The following is a 16,758-nucleotide window of genomic DNA, read 5'->3' on the forward strand; positions in this document are numbered from 1 at the left end:
CCTATTAAAGTTTTAAGTAATGAGGAAGTCTGATTCAGCACCACTTTTTAGAAAATGTGGTAAACTTTGTACTTGTTTTCAACTTAATTACCTCGAAAAAGCGAAATTGTAAAACGCCCACAAGAGGGGTGAGATCGAAAATATGTTCGACAAGCCTACAGCTCAAAATGAGCTTGTTTCTCACAAGGTTAACACTTTTCCCTAACGCTAACTACAAAAGTTTCAACATAATTGTGAAACTTGGTCGAATTTGTGGACGGGGATCGTTTGAGGTTAAAGTTTCGCCTCGTTTTTGAATAATATATGAGTGAAATGAAGGTAAATTTTCTTCTTTTGAGAAAACTTAGTCTGAGAACGTGAAAATAAGTCATTGTAATCACTGTTGCCAAGTATACAGGGTGGTCCAGTTTTAAATGTCAATAATTCACCATTTGATAGTTAATCAAAAAATAAGTTGACTTGCATTATGTCATTTTTCTGAAAAAGGTTTCCTAAGGAAGATACAGTCCTCCAAAATTCAATTTAAAAAATCGTTTTATAGTTTAAAACTCAACATCCAAGACTTGTGAAAGTCCAAATTTGTACTGAATAGTCTAAAAACTTTTTTACTACTAGGAATGGTCTTATGATTCGCTTTCTCAAACTGCCATCCTGGTTGAGTGTCTGAAACTGGCATTCAAGAACTAAAAAAAGTCCGGAAATCAAGACAAAGATTGTATTTTGCATGAAACTCATTTATTACTACTAAAAATAGTATAAAAATTGACTTTTAATGCTAGAACGGACCTTACTAGAACTAAAGAGAGTCCAAAATTATATTTTCAAGACTTTAATTGGTGTACAACTCAATTTTCTGGACTGGACAACAAGTCTAGAAGTAAATTAAATTTTCGGACTATTTTATTTCTAAAAATTAGTTCTCAAGACTATTATTGTAGCATTTGGTACCAAAATTTTTTACTTGTATTACTGAAGAAACTTGACTTTTGGAAATAGTCTTAAACTCGATTTTTCAGTCTTAAAAAGCACTAAAACCAGTCTGAATTTCTTAGAGATGCTACAATTTATTGCACCTATGAGTGTAGAAGTCAATTTAATAGTGAAGAAGCTTGAAATAACATTTTCAAGACTATGGTCAGTGGACAAACTAGCTTTTAGGCCTGATAAGTCAAAAACTTTGTAAAGATAGTCTTGAAACTCGATTTGAGGCACTGAAAACAGCCTTAAAACACTAAAAACAGTCTAGTTTATTAAGAAATACCCGAATTTTTAGCACTGAGGTGTCTAGAAGTCGATTTAATAGTGACAAAGCTTGGAAGGCTATTTTAAGTCTATGAAGAATGTAAAAATTGTTTTTTAAGTTTGCTATGTCAATAACTTGGTGAAGATAGTCTTGAAACTCGATTTTCCAAGCTGAAAGCAGTTTTGAAGCACTAAAAATAGTCCAGAATTCGCAGAAAATGAAAAGCAAAGTAAAAAGCACGAAAAGTTCGTTTTCAAGACAATTTTCATGAATCTAATGTTAATGTCCTGCATCTAAGACTATTTTCAAGACTAAAATATTGAAATTTGTCTTCAAATTATGAAAACTTACTTCAAATGCAAATTTTAAGCTTCAGATGTCACTTTTCATTAGTTCAGTCACATTTTGGGGTTCAAGTCAATTTTTAAGGTTTAAATGTATGAATTTGTAGTAACAAATTCTTGAAAAAGTAGTTTTTATGTCTACAAGTCAATTTTTAGTATTAAAGTCTCTCGATTTGCATGAAAACTGGTTACAAACACAATTTTTAAGCTTCTGAAATTTTTATCTTTTCTAATTCAATTTTCAAAACTAAAGTCTTTTAGTTTGTCCGGAAACTATGAAAACTGGCTACAATAATATTTTTTAAACTTCTTAAGTGAATTTTCCGTTTCCAAGACAATTTTTAAGTTGGGTTGGGTTAGTTTTGGGTCTTTGACCGTAATAACGTGTAATAAAGTGCGTGTTCCAAATTTGATCAATATTGCTCCAACGGTCTGACAGTTATGACAAAAAAACGATTTTTTAAACAGAAATTTGAAGGACTGTATTTTCCTTAGCAAGCACTTTTCAGGAAAATGACAAATGAATGTAAACTTATTTTTTAATTGTCTATGGATTGGTGAATTATTGACATTTAAAACTGGACCACCCTGTATAATCTACCACTTTTCAAGCTCTTTCTAATGGCGTTTGAATGAAATTGAGTTTGAGTTGTCAAAACTGCAATTTTGGCAATTTTTTATTATACTCCAAAACGGTTCCAATACACAGCAAAGGGCATATTTATACCAAAGAACTGAACTTTAAATTGTTATATATAAAATAAATAATTCGATGGCGCTTTATTGAATTCTTCCTTCCAATATACAGGGCGGCCACAAGTTGGCAAACGTTCTTAATGTGTTTCTTTAGATTTTTAATCTCGTGTCGGGTCGAAAATTTGAAAAAAATAATAGAAAACTCTTTAAATGTATTATTTCTAAACAAGTTAAAACTTTTGCACACTCTGTATAGTATAAACTTTATTTAAACGTCTCAAAACTTGTGGTGTTAGGTTGACAAAGATTTTTTGGATGATTTTCGACTCTTGCAATTTTTTCGTAACTTTACGTGTTTTTGAGATATTGAAGAAAAAATAGTGTCAAAAGTCAATTTTCTTTACTAAATAAAGTCGTAACTTCAAATCACCATATCTCGCTTAGTTTTTGGTCTACAACAACCACCAACCACTCAAAATATAGAAAATTTTCATAATTTTAAGTAATGTACAGGGTGTGTTCAAATCCAACATCATAACAAAATTGTTATACCATATTAAACGTGTTTCTGAGATTTATGCCTATTTTAATAGTATTCACGTGACTGTCTAGCTAAATGATTCTCTAAAACCACGTGATATCTGTCACTAATGTGGCTCATTTTGGATGGATGCTGCCACAGACGTAGTGACAAAAGTTGGGACAACATATTTTGGCTAAAAATTGAAACTAGTTTCACCTGTTTTACTTTCTCGCTTTCGGGCAATCCGTTTGAAAGTTGGGTGTGACGAGAATGTGAAATCGGTTTAACTTTGAACTTTCTTTAGTTCCTGTAATGTTTATCTTTGTAACCGAACGTGAATCGCATTCGATAAATATCTGCATCTTCTTCTTTGTTCAGTTTGATTCATCTATCTTTTTTTTTATTAGAGCACTAAGAAATTAAACTCCTTAAAACGCGAGCGCTATAACTAATTAAGAAATTGATGAGTGATTCTCTTAAGTCGTTATTATTCAGAATTTCATTTCGTTTTCTCCGTCGTTTGTCTGGGAGAAATAAAAGTCGACCGATTATTTCCAGACTATTTACCAAAGCAATCAAAGCTGAAAGATGAGATTGGATAAAGGTTTACGTCTTAGCCATTTACTTTTGGATTGTAAAGTTTTAACAGTAATATTTTCTCAAAGAGTTTGCAAATCAGCTGCGAAATTTAGCCAATTAGAACGGTTTTTAACAGGAATTTTTTAGTCCCGAAAAAGCTTTAAAACTACTTCTAGCTTTGCACACGATTTAAATATTGTACCGACTCAAGTTGCCAAAGCCGAAACTCCCAAAACGCTCGAATTTCTCCTACTTTTCCATCTCTAAAGACCGGATCTTCCGCATAAAATAAAGACGGGCTTAAAGGGAATCAGATGTGAAAATGGGAACGTTAATGGAAAAGATCAATGGATTCCAGCATTGATGGAAATCAGAAAATGCATACACGAAAACTATTTTAAAAGTTATTGCCCTAGACTCTAGGGCTAAGAAGGGTGAGGTCTCGTGAGAATTAGTGATAGATGCCTTGCAGCAGTTAGATGGAAAATTGGTATTGTTAAGAGAAAATTATTTTTTTGGGGTGCTTTTACCCTTCCTTTCGATTTCAGTTAGTGTTGTTTTCAATTTTATGACAAGAAAAATGGAGTAAATCTTCAAAAAATATAATTTTTGTGCTATAAACATCAAGGAGAGGATTAACATTTCCATCCAAAACTTATGATCCCTATAAACGAGGTTTTTTCCGCGCTGTTTGTTCAAAACGTGTTTATGTTTAATCAAAGCCAGTTTAGGCTTTGAAAGCAACGGTTTAGGGGTTTATTTAGGGAATTATCCTCAAAGGATTTTACACTTAGGTAGTCGACTGTGTATGCAATAAATGCATACTCCTCACAAAGAACTTTTCACTGCTTCGCATTATATTTTAAAGGGTAATTAACATCTACTTTCAGACTTTAGTGGTGGTTGTCTCAAAGCAAAAGCAATTTACTCCCACCTGTTTACTTTTAAATAAGAAAGTTTCAATAAATTGTAACACATTTCTATCGTAGTGGGTATTAATATCGAATTAGTAAATCCAGATCGATTTGACGAGAACGGCGTTCTATATTGGTATTTCTCAATCAAATACCAATCTAATTCGGGAGTTTGACGTAACATTTGCAATTCTATTAGGGATAGCGACCAACTGCCTCTAAAATTAATATTTAATTACGGTTTTCAATGCGTTATCCTCAATCCAAATTGGCGAAACGTAATAACTGTGTAACGACCACCAGTGATTCACAGGATCAACTTATTCCTATTTAGCACCAATTCTATAAATTATTTATACTAGATATCTTAGGAAGTAACTCAAAAAAATAAAAAATTATGCATCTTTGCTGTATATGTCACGTGAACAGATACACTTCTAGTAAAGGGAAGTCACGTGACACATGCCAAAAAATCAATAGTTTTGCCTTAAATTATTTCTTCTTTCTTGCTTTAACGCTAACAAACCAGAAAAACATCTTTATTAATCAAAATCCGGAAATTCCCTCAAACACACTAATATCGATAGAGAGGCACATACATTATCGACTGACTGACATTAAAAAATCGATACGGGGTCCCTAGACTAAACATATTATATTATCTTCTCTCTCTTTCAACCTATCTCCAATACAACAGACAAAGATAGCACGTGACCTAGCCTACGTCGATCTCGTTATCAGTCAGCTGAGACTGTCACTCAAACCCCAATTCTAACCTCAAAAGTTCCACAAAAATGTTTTAAACCACATAAATTTCCCTAGTACAATGAATTTGAATGATAAATTTACGTTGTACGTGTACGACGGAGACTACGGTCTGCCCTCACTAAACGTGGAATGCACGAAAGCCCTACTGTACGCTACAATAGCCAAAGTGCCGGTGCAAGTCAAGACCCTCAACACTATCAAACTGTGCACATTCTACAGTGGACCCTGTTTTGTGCATAAAAATGTGTCGTTCAAGACGTTTAACGAGTTTACATTGTATTTGCACACGCTGAACTACAATCTGGACCTGAATTTGTCATCCAAACAGAGAAGCGAGGCCCTGGCGCTTACCAATTTAGTTCAGTCAAAACTGAAAGTTGCTTTAGAGTTTGTGTACTGGTTGGACCAGCAAAACTTTGATGAATTCACTCGCATGTGGCATTCCAGAGCCTTACCTTTCCCCTACAATGTGTTTTTGATAAAGCAGTTTAAAGAAAATGCACTGGATTTAGTGGAAAGCCTTTATCCTTCAGACTATACTCTTGAAAGTGTAAAAGACAATTTAAGCACTTTAGTAACTGAGTGTTTATCTGCATTATCAGCACGACTGGGTAGTTTGAATTACTTTTATGGAGATGTCCCTACTTCTTTAGATGTAGTGGTTTACAGCTATCTAGCCCCCTTAGTAAAACTTCCATTTCCTTCAAATGGACTGTGCAATTTAGTGTCTCTATGGCCAAACTTGGTGAGTTTTGTTAAGAGAGTTGATGCAAAATACCTGCCAGAAGTACCAAAAGAACCTAAATACATTAAGAAAGAGATTAAAACCACCACCAGTGATGATGAAGTGTCTTATATGGCTATTTCAATTTTAACAGTTAGTGCTGTGACGTTAGTGTTTGGTTTTGCTGTTAGTAGGGGATTTACTGGATTGTTTAACAATGGATTTGGAAAATTTTAAATTTATTCCCATTTTTTTTGTGTTCATTAATTGTCTACATTTTTTGTTGTAATAGTATTTTCATCCATGTTCCAGACTGAATTATTGTGGGGTGTAGTCAAAATGTTATTGTAACTTTTTTACTGTCTGAAATAGATTTTTTCAACATCCTTTGTGTATTTTTTGTTTGGTTTAGTCATTCTTATTATGGAGTGATTATTTACAGTTTTGTAGCATTGTGTACTGTGTCACATTTTGCTTTGCACAACTCCTTAAGAGCAAAACACCTTAATACTATCTTGCAGAAGATCAAATTTCCTACAACTTTCTTTATTTACATTTTTTGGTAGCTACTCAAATAACTCGAAACTATGTATTCATATAAGGGAAGCAATATGCATAAAGATAGGAATCAATGGAAATGTCAGTTTGTTTTGTAAAAATTTGCATGGTCTCAGCCAAACCAATAAATAAACGCAAACGAAATAAACTCCTTTCAATTTCAAACAGGGAAAAGAAATATGGACCTGATAATATTAAATTAAGCTTTCCATTTGGATACATACAATGCGGCACATATCGCCGCCTCTCCCGAATGTGATAAGCCAAGCTCTTTGCATTTCATGCGGAAATGATGTTCAAAAATGAAAGCAGGGCTATTCGCTTTTGAATGTGCATTCGGTTCAGTTTGCATATTTGTAAACTAGACCGCTGCTTTTATACAGTTTACCTCTGGCAAATAATGATCGACGTTGGTCATTTTTGTTTTTTTTTTCAGGGAGGATTTACTGTAATTGTGCAACATCAATTCCTTTTTGATTGTCTGCAAAATAGGGTCCTTTATACAAAATGCATTCCTATACTAAATTAATTCTTAGAGGAAATTAATTACTACCGGTGCGGTATTCAACCCTTTGCATTCTTGGATTAGCAACAATGAGAAGGGCTTCAATTTATTCGGATCAAAGGGCGAACGATCCTAACTCTGATTAGTCAAAAAGACTCTTATTTACTAACCGAAATTAAATGTTCTTGTAATTTTTATCTTGAGCATATTACAGAGAGTGCATTTGGCCATGTTCCAGCCCTTGATTAGGAGGAATCTTCATGAAAAATGTTCATTATGTTACTTAACGGTCACATATTATTCGGATGTGGGCGCTCGCAGCATCGATATGTCCCTAAATCGCTTTTATTGCGACAGTCCTTTATACTTTTAGGACGCAATTTTCTAGAATGGTCTTTACTGCACTTTCGGGGCACTTGAAAGAGCAAATGCCTTTTCAGCTTTTAACGGATTTGAAAATTATGTCCAAGAGGCCAAATTGCCCGATGTTTTATAATATAAAGTCAAGAGTTTATTTTTATTTGAATAATCCGGTATGAGATTTTGTAACAATATCGTAGGATTTTTTTAAAGAAAAGTATACAACTTTTCTTCAAATCTAAATGCTTTATGTTATGTAATCAAAAGATTCTCCACAGGTTGGTGAATCTGAAATATACCTAGCAAGATAATCCATATAAAATCAGTAATAAAAAATGAGAATATTTCTCAGCAGGAAGACAATTTTTCTTAATCTGTTTTATTTATTTAAAATGGTTCTCACTTTTTACCATTGATTTTGTATGGATAATTTCAGACCACAGTTTCAACTGATTTAAATATTTGTTGCACCAAACCAGTTTTTCCTAAATAACTCGAAAACGGTAAATATTACAAAAAAATTGCAGGAGACCAAAAATGTTCCTAATCCTTAATTCAACTGTGTTCGCAAGACCATTTTTGCTTCCAGTATACAGGGTGTGCAAGAAAAATATGGTGGTTCGCTATGTACGCAAGTTTTAAGATTTTCGCTCAACACCACTGGAAAAAGAAGCTCAAAACGGTTAATTTGAGTGGTTCAACCTCCCTGAACGACGCAGTAAAAGCAAAACGCACTGATAAAGAACTTTTTGTTGAACTTTATTCAGTTCCAGCCTGCTACTGTAGAGTGATACTGCGTCATGTTCGTTTCTATATTTTGCACCTATCAAAGTAAAAAAGTTTGCTTCTCTTGAAACAGTGAAAACATTTTTTTGGAAACCTAAGAAAATTATGTAAGATAAAACATGTTAATTCTTCACATTTTTGGTTACATTATTTCAGACTGTGCAAATGATATCCAATTTGGTTCCGCCCAACTCTGGAATATATGGCAAAGATGGTTGAAAACATGTAAGTAAATAGTAACATTTATTAGTAGCACTTTCAAGGACAGGACATTGTTATTCCATTTATCACAGTCCAAACTTAACCTCTTTAGGAAAAAGGATTTTCCATGTTAATTATTAATATCTACAGTGTATAACTTATCAATATACTGTTTTGTTACACAACCGAATGATAATACTGTATTTCGCCATCTATAACATTCAAAGATGGTAACTTTTGTTTAAAAGTACAGTAATATTGTTTTAGTCCAAGTTTCTGACCAATAAAAATTCTATTAAAAACTTAATTTAAAATTCCACAAAAAGTAGGTATCTAAAATTGGCCAGATATGTCGCTGACCAGGTGAGATGAGATTTGGTAGGATAATTTGATTATGGTAACAGTTTTCTGTAAATTAAGCTAAAATATGAATTGCTGTGTTTTAAATTTACATAATTATCAATGTTTTTACCACAAAATAGCGATAACATAATAAAGTTCTTGAATAAGTGTATTTATTTATAGTTGTGAACGCTTCATAATACAATAAATTTTGTGTACTAACAAATTTTCTTTGGTTGTCGTTGTAGTGATAGTGTAACGCCTCATTTTCAGTTTAATTGATTGATTCCACCAGCCCAACCATCCATCTGCCTTTCGAATATCTAAGATTTTAAACTAGTTTACGTCTGAACGCCTTAACGGAAGTTTCAATTCTATAATAAAGTAAATTAAGAACATTTTTTGCTTCTCCGTTGTTGTAAAGGTAAAACGCATTTGCAGATTCCACATTACTTTCGCTTTGAAGCTTGCTGCTGCCCACAAATCTACCAAAATGTCGGTTGAGTTGAATAGTACAGTGAAGACCAAGTTTTAAACAGCAGTTTCCACGTCAAGATGGTGCATTTACTAGAAGTTTGATATGAAATTTATTAAACAAGGTAAGTTTCTATTTCAATTAATATTTTCCGCAATCACCAAAACAAATTAATGTGGGCAGAAATTGAGTAAAATTTCCAGTAACTAATCAACCAAAATTTAAAACCACTTTTTGCACATTGATAAAGGTAATCAAAATTTAAGTTAAAACCAGAGCTAGTACTATCTCTAAAAGTGTCTAAATATACAGAAAAACTATCTAAAAAATCTAAATTACTTACTTTAAATTAGTGATTACCGGTAAAGTAAACATTTTACATTACCAGGAAAATTTAACCAGCAAATTACAAATACTGTGTTTCTGGCAGTTCAAACTTTGACACCGCTTTTCTCCCTGACTATACCAAATTTTTTACTGTTTTTTCAGATTATCGGATAGGAAATTTAATAAGGATTTCAAAAATGTGCTTAAAATAGTCATTTTCTCACTACAAGTGGATTTTACCAGCAATTTTGTCCTTGACTGTTCATTTAAACTGTGTTTCTGATAGTTCAAACTTTGACACCGCTTTTCTACTTGACTATACCAAATTTTTTACTGTTTTTTTAGATTAACGGATAGGAAATTTAATAAGGATTTCAAAAATGTGCTTAAAATAGTAATTTTCTCACTCCAAGTGGATTTTACCAGCAATTTTGTCCTTGACTGTTCATTTAAACTGTGTTTCTGATAGTTCAAACTTTGACACAGCTTTTCTCCCTGACTATACCAAATTTTTTACTGTTTTTCAGATTATCGGATAGGAAATTTAATAAGGATTTCAAAAATGTGCGTAAAATAGTCATTTTCTCACTCCAAGTGGATTTTACCAGCAATTTTGTCCTTGACTGTTCATTTAAACTGTGTTTCTGATAGTTCAAACTTTGACACAGCTTTTCTGCCTGACTATACCAAATTTTTTACTGTTTTTCAGATTATTGGATAGGAAATTTAATAAGGATTTCAAAAATGTGCTTAAAATAGTCATTTTTTCACTCCAAGTGGATTTTACCAGCAACTTTGTCCTTGACTGTTCATTTAAACTGTGTTTCTGATAGTTCAAACTTTGACACCGCTTTTCTACCTAACTATACCAAATTTTTTACTGTTTTTTTAGATTATCGGATAGGAAATTTAATAAGGATTTCAAAAATGTGCTTAAAACAGTAATTTTCTCACTCCAAGTGGATTTTACCAGCAATTTTGTCCTTGACTGTTCATTTAAACTGTGTTTCTGATAGTTCAAACTTTGACATCGCTTTTCTCCCTGACTATACCAATTTTTTTACTGTTTTTCAGATTATTGGATAGGAAATTTAATAAGGATTTCAAAAATGTGCTTAAAATAGTCATTTTCTCACTCCAAGTGGATTTTACCAGCAATTTTGTCCTTGACTGTTCATTTAAACTGTGTTTCTGATAGTTCAAACTTTGACACCGCTTTTCTACTTGACTATACCAAAGTTTTTACTGTTTTTTTAGATTATCGGATAGGAAATTTGATAAGGATTTCAAAAATGTGCTTAAAATAGTCATTTTCTCACTCCAAGTTGATTTTACCAGCAATTTTGTCCTTGACTGTTCATTTAAACTGTGTTTCTGATAGTTCAAACTTTGACACCGCTTTTCTACTTGACTATACCAAATTTTTTACTGTTTTTTTAGATTAACGGATAGGAAATTTAATAAGGATTTCAAAAATGTGCTTAAAATAGTCATTTTCTCACTCCAAGTGGATTTTACCAGCAATTTTGTCCTTGACTGTTCATTTAAACTGTGTTTCTGATAGTTCAAACTTTGACACCACTTTTCTCCCTGACTATACCAAATTTTTTACTGTATTTTAGATTATCGGATAGGAAATTTAATAAGGATTTCAAAAATGTGCTTAAAATAGTCATTTTTTCACTCCAAGTGGATTTTACCAGCAACTTTGTCCTTGACTGTTCATTTAAACTGTGTTTCTGATAGTTCAAACTTTGACACAGCTTTTCTACCTGACTATACCAAATTTTTTACTGTTTTTTTAGATTATCGGATAGGAAATTTAATAAGGATTTCAAAAATGTGCTTAAAATAGTCATTTTCTCACTCCAAGTGGATTTTACCAGCAATTTTGTCCTTGACTGTTCATTTAAATTGTGTTTCTGATAGTTCAAACTTTGACACCACTTTTCTACCTGACTATACCAAATTTTTTACTGTTTTTTTAGATTATCGGATAGGAAATTTAATAAGGATTTCAAAAATGTGCTTAAAATAGTCATTTTCACACTCCAAGTGGATTGTACCAGCAATTTTGTCCTTGACTGTTCATTTAAACTGTGTTTCTGATAGTTCAAACTTTGACACCGCTTTTCTACCTGACTATAACACATTTTTTACTGTTTTTTTAGATTATCGGATAGGAAATTTAATAAGGATTTCAAAAATGTGCTTAAAATAGTCATTTTCTCACTACAAGTGGATTTTACCAGCAATTTTGTCCTTGACTGTTCATTTAAACTGTGTTTCTGATAGTTCAAACTTTGACACCACTTTTCTCCCTGACTATACCAAATTTTTTACTGTTTTTCAGATTATTGGATAGAAAATTTAATAAGGATTTCAAAAATGTGCTTAAAACAATCATTTTCTTACTCCAAGTGGGTTTTACAGGCGATTTTGACTGTCCCTCACTGTCTGTCAATTTCAACCAGAATTTCAAAATTTCTTGCATTAAACCAGTTTTTGCTAAATAACTCGAAAACGGTGAAGGTTACGAAAAATTTGCAAGAAACCAAAAATGTTCCTAATCAACTCTTTAACTCAGCACCGTAAGTTTGCAGGACTGTTTTTGCATCCAGTATACAGGGTGCGCATGAAAAGTATGGTAATTGACTGTTTTTTGGGACACCCTGTACGCAATTTTTTAGATTTTTTACTTTACACCGCTGGAAAGAAGAGTCCAAGACAGTTAATTTGAGTGGTTTAATATCCCTAAACTCCCGAAAATAACCGAATTACAGGGTTCTCAAATTTCAAACCACAATTCCAACTAATTTGAAAATTTCTTGCATCAAACCAGTTTTAGCTTAATATCATCAGAAACGGTGACAGAAAAATTTGAATAAAAGCAAAAATGTTTGTAAAGAACTGCTAAACTCATCCCTGAAAGTTTTACAGTGCCACTGTTATACAGGGGGTGCATAAAAAATGTAATGAAAATTAATTTATTTTTTTATCTGAATGATACTTTTTTAAAACATTTTTTTTGTTTCAGGGTGACCGCCATGCAAATAATCGACATCAAATTTTCACTAATCTTAGCATTTGCTCAATTAGTCCAAAAATGCGTTTATTCTTGTAATTGTGGTAGCATTTGCGATTGCGTAGATATGCAAGAGACTACTCTATATTATTGTCCGAATCGAACTGACAGTTTCGTATTTGCCAAACTGGTAAAACCCAAGAAAATAGTCAAAGATCCCGGAATAGACATAACCTGTTCGAATCCAGAAATAAATTACTTCTCTTACATTCCGAGATGTGATTGGTCAATGTATCGCGAATTGACGATAGAGGGATGTAACGTTCAGAGCTTTGTTAACCAACTTTTTCAAAACATAAAAATTGAAAATTTGAGCTACTTAAAAATACTCGTTAACGATGTTACAAATGATGACAATCTAATTCATAATAACGTGTTTAAAAGTATACCAAATTTAAAAACACTATACTTACGTGGAAAAGGAATTCGGGTATCAAATGACTTTTTGTTTTATACCAGAAAACTGACAAAACTAGATATTTACAAAATCAATTTAAGCAACGATTTAATGTCTTTTGATTACGTCCCTGACTTAATCAGATTAGATGTAACATACAGCAATATAAATATAATACCAAATCAAATTTTTAGGTATTTGTCGAGTCTGAATCGATTGAACTTAAGTAATAACAACTTAACAACATTGACTAGCGAAATGTTCGTGGGTCTTCAAAGAATAAAAATATTAGATTTTAGAGTTAACGCCATTAGTTATATTGCAGAAGACACATTTTCCAATCTATCACACTTAACAGAACTGGATTTAGAGCAGAATAAAATCACCAACCTACCCAAAAACCTGTTCGCAAACAACACCAAATTAATCAACTTGTGGTTGTCAGACAATTTTTTAACGGTCATTCCAGACCAACTTTTTGAAAATTGCATTAATTTGAAAATTTTAAAACTGGACAGCCTCACAAAGCTTGAGTACTTGCCTGAAAAGTTATTTTATAATAATAACAACTCTTTAGAGGAACTGGGACTGGCTTACAGTAATTTGAGTGAAGGCTCGTTTTCTAAAACTTTTTTCAGTAATTTAAAGTTGTTGAGTAAATTAAATTTGAGCGGTAATAAGTTTCAAAAAATCGACATGAGCTTATTTGATAATGTTAGAAATCTGTACCGTTTGGAACTCAACTCTAATTTGATAACTACTGTTAAGGTAAGTAACTTTTCTGTGGTGTATTTTGATTAACTGTGTTGTAATTGCAGGTGGTGCAACTATTGCCATTAGCAACGTTAATATTGTTGCAAAACAACAAGATTTCCAAAGTGGACTTCCGGCTTTTTAAAATTGACCAGCAACCAAAACGGATTAGAATTGACTTAAAGAACAACCCTATAGCATGCAATTGCTCCAACTACGACCTTCATCTCTTTATTAATAAGAAATGTTTTGGTAATCTGACTAATGCAATACAGTTTGAAGGAATCACTTCCCATTGCCCTAATGGAGTGTCATTTGCAAACCTCAGCAACATGAATTGTCCAATAAGGCCGCACTGTCCATTAAATTGCAGTTGCGCTTTTAGTCTGGAAGAAAACATTATCCTGGTGAACTGTTCTTCAAACAGTCTGAAAGAAATGCCAGTTAGTAGTTCCTTTACCAAGCTAACACACTTTGAGTGGTTGAAGTTATATTTGATCGAGACATTTGAGGCAGAGTTCCCTAATTGCATTAAACCAAAAGTGATGCTCAGTTTGAATTTGTCTGGTAACTTGCTGGAAGTGGTTGATTATGTTCCAGCTAATTTGAAAGTAAGTGAAAATTTAATTAAACCTGACATTATGAAATTGTTTGATTTAGTATTTAGATTTGAGTGGTAATAGGATCCGTCGTATTGATGTTGATATTGTTCAACAACTAAAACGTTCCACAACCCTGATGAAGGTTGTTTTGCATGGCAATCCTTGGGACTGCGGTTGTGGTATGTCTGAACTTGGACAACTAGTGAAATTGAAGGTATTTTTGGTAATTTCCAAGCAATATATACTCATTTATTTTTATTCTAGACTAACAATTCTCCAGAAGTTTACTGCGAAGACAACCGCACTCCATTATCACTCATCAACCTATCATGCCCAAATTCAAACCAAAGTGATATAATTGCAGTCACAACCGTATGTTTGGGATTGCTGTTATGTCTAACAGCAACTTTGGCTATTTACTATAAATTCAAAACTAGCATTAAAATATTCCTTTTCAATCGGGACTTATGCTTGTCCTGTATTTCCGAAAACGACATCGATCCAGACAAATTGTACGACGTATTTATAAGTTTTTCGCATGAAGATGAACAGTTTGTAACCGATCATTTACTGCCTGGTTTGGAGCAGAGCAAAAAACCTTACAAAGTTTGTATTCATACTAGAGACTGGATACCGGGCGATTTTATAGTAGAGCAAATTGTTCGCAGCGTTAGTGAATCCAGAAGAACGCTAGTTGTGTTATCAAACAGTTTTGTGAACAGTGATTGGGGTAAAATGGAATTTAGGACCGCCCATACCAAAGCAATCAACGAGGGTAAAACTAGGGTTATTGTGGTTTTGTACGGTCAGTTAGATGAAAACCAGCTGGATGATACTCTTAAAAACTACATTCAGACCCATACTTATGTTAAGTGGGGTGACAAGTATTTTTGGGAGAAGCTCAAGTACGCTTTGCCTCATTCCTCCACGAGGTTTATTGAATCCAACAAAAATCTGTTACATCATAGTTTAAAGCGGGAGAAATTGGCAAAAAATTATATTAACGAAGTGCTTGAACTTGGTTACGTTACTAATAAATCATCCAGTGTTATTTTGAATCCTAATACCCTCATCAAATAATTTGTAGTTAAAATGTTCTCACAAAATCCATTTTTTGACTTTTTTTGGAGTCACTAGTAGTTTTAATATAACATGCATAAGAAGTGTTTTTCCTATTAGTATAAGCAAATTGTGACCTAAAAGTGTGTATTTATAAATCAGAATCTCATAATACTGCCAAAGTTTTGTTGTTGTGAATTTTTGCTTACAAATATATATTCTAAGCTTACAAATTTGTTGTTTTTTTTTTAATTAGTTTTAATAGACGTTATTTTTTTAAATAAGACAACGTATATTCGTTATGCGGTTTTCAGATAATTTTTGCAAACCATATTGTTATCAAACAATTATCTAATTTAGCGGAAGTCATCAACCAGTGGGTGTCCGTGAGACAATCTAGAAATGATACTATTTTGTAAAAGTTATATTTTTAAATCAATGTGGTTAAAACAGAAGAAATTATATTTTTTTACAAACATAGTACAGGAACTACATGAACGTCCTAATTAAACTCTCTCAGTGATTGGTCAAGAAAAGAGTGAGTTAAATTGTGGTTAAATCTAGAATACATGACTGATGAATAATGATGAGCAAAAAACGGTTTTCTTAAACTCACACATTCTGTATTTCTAAATTATTAGATTTTATATTCATTTCTAAAGTTATTCTTTATTAGATACTACATCAAGCACTTGTAGAATACAAAAATTCTCGACAAATTTGATTTTAAAAAAAAATTGAAAGATTTAGTAGTTAGTTATATACAGGGTGTCCCAACTCTATTTAGACGCTAATTTCTAGGTCTATGTACATTTCACAGAGAAAAGTTTTGTATAAAAAATTCATTTTTTAGACTGACAACAAGCAAAAACATTATTGCATATTCAATATTACTGATGGTATGTTGTAACTACATATTCACTTGGGGTAAAAAGAAAAAAAGCAAAAAAATTAAGCCAACAAGATAATAAAAAAACAGTAATAATAATGAGCCATCTAAACCTTCAAGAAAATACAGAGCGTTCCATTTAATAAAAAAAAATTATGTCAAAAAAAACGTTTTTGCTTCACCCTATAACTAAATTGTCATTGAAAGCCTCTTTCTAAATAATGAACTTTTTATCCGAAATTTTTTCTCTGAAATGTACAGAGACAGAAAAATTTAGTGTCTAAATAGAGTTGGAACACCCTGTATACAGGGGGTGAAGAATTTAATTTCTCAACTGGCGTTTTTTTTTGGAAAGTTTCTACAACCACCATAACAAGAAACAAAGTGCAATATCTCAAAAACGCCTTTTCGTATTTTGGCTTTCTTGATTAACAAATATCAAATTAATCAAGTAATTCAGAAAAAGTCAATTGGAATTCAGAAAGAGTCAAGTGTAATTTAGAAATTGTTAATTGCAATTCAGTTTAATTTTTAACCTAAATTGTGTTATTTTTTGAACACCAAACTGCCTTTTTGCATACAAAATACCTTGAAATGCCTTTAAGATGCTTCATTATGGCTCAAAATG

The 16,758-nt window shown here is 32.4% G+C and overlaps 2 protein-coding genes across 5 annotated transcripts; both read left to right on the forward strand.

Annotated features, from left to right (window-relative positions):
• The first annotated feature begins 5,042 nt into the window (after positions 1 to 5,042).
• On the forward strand, positions 5,043 to 6,178 carry LOC145733698 (metaxin-1). The gene has a single exon (XM_081986645.1). The coding sequence runs from the start codon at positions 5,126 to 5,128 to the stop codon at positions 6,026 to 6,028; it is 903 nt and encodes a 300-aa protein (XP_081842771.1). The 5' UTR covers positions 5,043 to 5,125; the 3' UTR covers positions 6,029 to 6,178.
• A 1,795-nt stretch (positions 6,179 to 7,973) lies between these two features.
• LOC145733614 (uncharacterized) lies at positions 7,974 to 15,474 on the forward strand. 4 transcript variants are annotated; one of them, XM_081986515.1, is made up of 8 exons: positions 7,974 to 8,107; positions 8,157 to 8,225; positions 8,817 to 8,927; positions 8,985 to 9,142; positions 12,383 to 13,595; positions 13,646 to 14,191; positions 14,241 to 14,396; positions 14,447 to 15,474. In XM_081986515.1, the coding sequence occupies exons 5-8, from the start codon at positions 12,393 to 12,395 to the stop codon at positions 15,260 to 15,262; spliced, it is 2,721 nt and encodes a 906-aa protein (XP_081842641.1). In that variant the 5' UTR covers positions 7,974 to 8,107; positions 8,157 to 8,225; positions 8,817 to 8,927; positions 8,985 to 9,142; positions 12,383 to 12,392; the 3' UTR covers positions 15,263 to 15,474. The 4 variants fall into 4 exon arrangements, with proteins under 4 accessions (XP_081842641.1, XP_081842642.1, XP_081842643.1 ...); XM_081986517.1 differs by having other exon boundaries at positions 7,981 to 8,225; positions 14,447 to 14,788; positions 14,851 to 14,991; XM_081986516.1 differs by lacking the exon at positions 8,817 to 8,927.
• The last annotated feature ends 1,284 nt before the right edge of the window (positions 15,475 to 16,758 follow it).

The sequence above is a fragment of the Ips typographus genome, linkage group LG9 (genome assembly GCF_016097725.1).
Source record: "Ips typographus isolate SLU linkage group LG9, UJ_Ityp_2.0, whole genome shotgun sequence".
Taxonomy (NCBI): Eukaryota; Metazoa; Arthropoda; class Insecta; order Coleoptera; family Curculionidae; genus Ips; species Ips typographus.